Source organism: Acanthisitta chloris, unplaced genomic scaffold (genome assembly GCF_000695815.1).
Source record: "Acanthisitta chloris isolate BGI_N310 unplaced genomic scaffold, ASM69581v1 scaffold25098, whole genome shotgun sequence".
NCBI classification, from domain to species: Eukaryota; Metazoa; Chordata; class Aves; order Passeriformes; family Acanthisittidae; genus Acanthisitta; species Acanthisitta chloris.
Window position 1 is genome coordinate 1271 of NW_008688997.1, and position 1674 is coordinate 2944.

Consider the following 1674-nt stretch of genomic DNA (forward strand, 5'->3'; position numbering starts at 1 on the left):
GGCCCTGCCAGCAGGATGGGGACAGGGGACAGGGGCACAGACACACCAGTAAGAGACCAGTCTGTAGGGTTTAATGGCGATGGAAGAGCACAGCCTGCGACCGGGTGGGTACCAGGCACAGCACCACCACGGCAGGGTCACAGCCCTGGCCCCAGCGATGGGGACGCTGTGAGGACCAGGTGGGTGTCGATATTTAAAAAAAAACAGCAATTAAAAATAACTTTGGTTGCGAAGACCACGACCACGGGTGCCCACTCGCTCAGGGACCCCCCTCAACCCTTCACACGACTGGGGCAAGCGCGGCGGTGCCCGCAAAGGGTCCCCTGGGCTGGCAGGCACTGCGTCCCCGAGCTGGCAGGGGGAACTGGGGTGTGAGTGGGGGGCTCAGTCCTCCCAGGCCTTCTTTATGCAGAGGCCCCACTCCCAGGACAGGTGCTCCGTCTTGTCGTCGTCGGTGACGAGGGAGCGGACGCGGTAGGAGCCCCGTGCCAACCATCCCCGCGGTGCCTCCTCCGCCGGCGTCACCACCTCGTACTCCTCGGCCCGCGGCGCGTAGCTGCCCACCATGAAGACATCACGATCCACTGGGTGAGAAGGGGAGAGGGTTGACAGGTGAGCAGGGCCAGGGTGGCACAGCCTCCCCAGCCCCAGAGCCCTGACCCGCTCACCTGGCCGGCCCCGGCGGTAGGTGAGGTGCAGGCACCGCAGCCCACAGACGATCTCCCTGTTCACCTGTAGGTAGAAGGCAGAGGTGCCATGGGTGCTGCCCCACAGCATGGGGCCCCCACCACCACCCTGGGGACCCTTGGGGTGGGCAGAGACCCCCAGATGGGCACAGACCCTGAGGATAAGGGGTGGGAAGCACATGCCGAAGGCAGCAGGGACCCCAAGTGGAAGTGACCCATGGGTGGCAGGAGGGACATGTGGGAAAAGGGACCCACAGGGAGCAGGGATCTCTTAGGGGAGGGAATTCAGGGTGTGAGGGCAGGGACCCAGGACAGCATCGACCCCTGGGTGTGAGCATCCTGCCCAGTCAGTGGGCACAGGGCACCAATCATCCTCCTCACCTTGAAGGACACCTTCACCCTGTAGTCTACCCCCTCCTTCAGCACGAAGGCCTGGCCCCGCAGCCCCTCCAGGTCTCCTGTGCAGGGAGGTGGTCCATGAGCCTGGTACCCCTTCCTCCTCCTCCCCTTTCGCCCACAGGTGTCCCCCCAGCTCACCTGTCAGGTCCATGGTGATTGGCCCCGGCGCCTGCTCACACATCAGGGTGAGCCTCGTCACCTGCACGTTGGGCACACTGGCATCTAGGGACAAGCAGCAGGGCCCAGACCTTACCCACCATCCCCAGCCCACAGGCACTTCCATCCCAGTCCAGCCAAAGCACTGCACACACCCCTGGAATGGCAGGAAGGGCCCCGGTGGGGTGTTAGAACCAGGCAGCCAGGCAGGGAGTAGGAGATCGGGAGCATCTCAGGACATCCTCAGCATTACCATCAGTGCCTTTGGGGTGAGATCACATTTAAAGGGCCCAGGCACAGGTACATCCCAGGGTGCAGCATTCCCTGGCTCGGGAGCAGGGCAAGGGGAGACAGAGGAGGAGGATGCAGCAAGTATAGTGGAAGCATCCCTTGAGGTGAGCACTGGTCTAACTCACCCCACCAGCCCAACCTG

At 63.6% G+C, this 1674-nt stretch overlaps 1 protein-coding gene across 1 annotated transcript; it reads right to left on the minus strand.

Moving 5' to 3' along the window:
• Positions 1 to 49: 49 nt before the first annotated feature.
• On the minus strand, positions 50 to 1373 carry LOC103808478 (rho GDP-dissociation inhibitor 3-like). The gene is made up of 4 exons (XM_009081263.1): positions 1224 to 1373; positions 1068 to 1144; positions 669 to 732; positions 50 to 584 (listed from the first exon to the last, which is right to left on the minus strand). Exons 1-4 carry the CDS (start codon positions 1366 to 1368, stop codon positions 385 to 387), a joined length of 486 nt encoding a protein of 161 aa, XP_009079511.1. The 5' UTR covers positions 1369 to 1373; the 3' UTR covers positions 50 to 384.
• Positions 1374 to 1674: the final 301 nt, after the last annotated feature.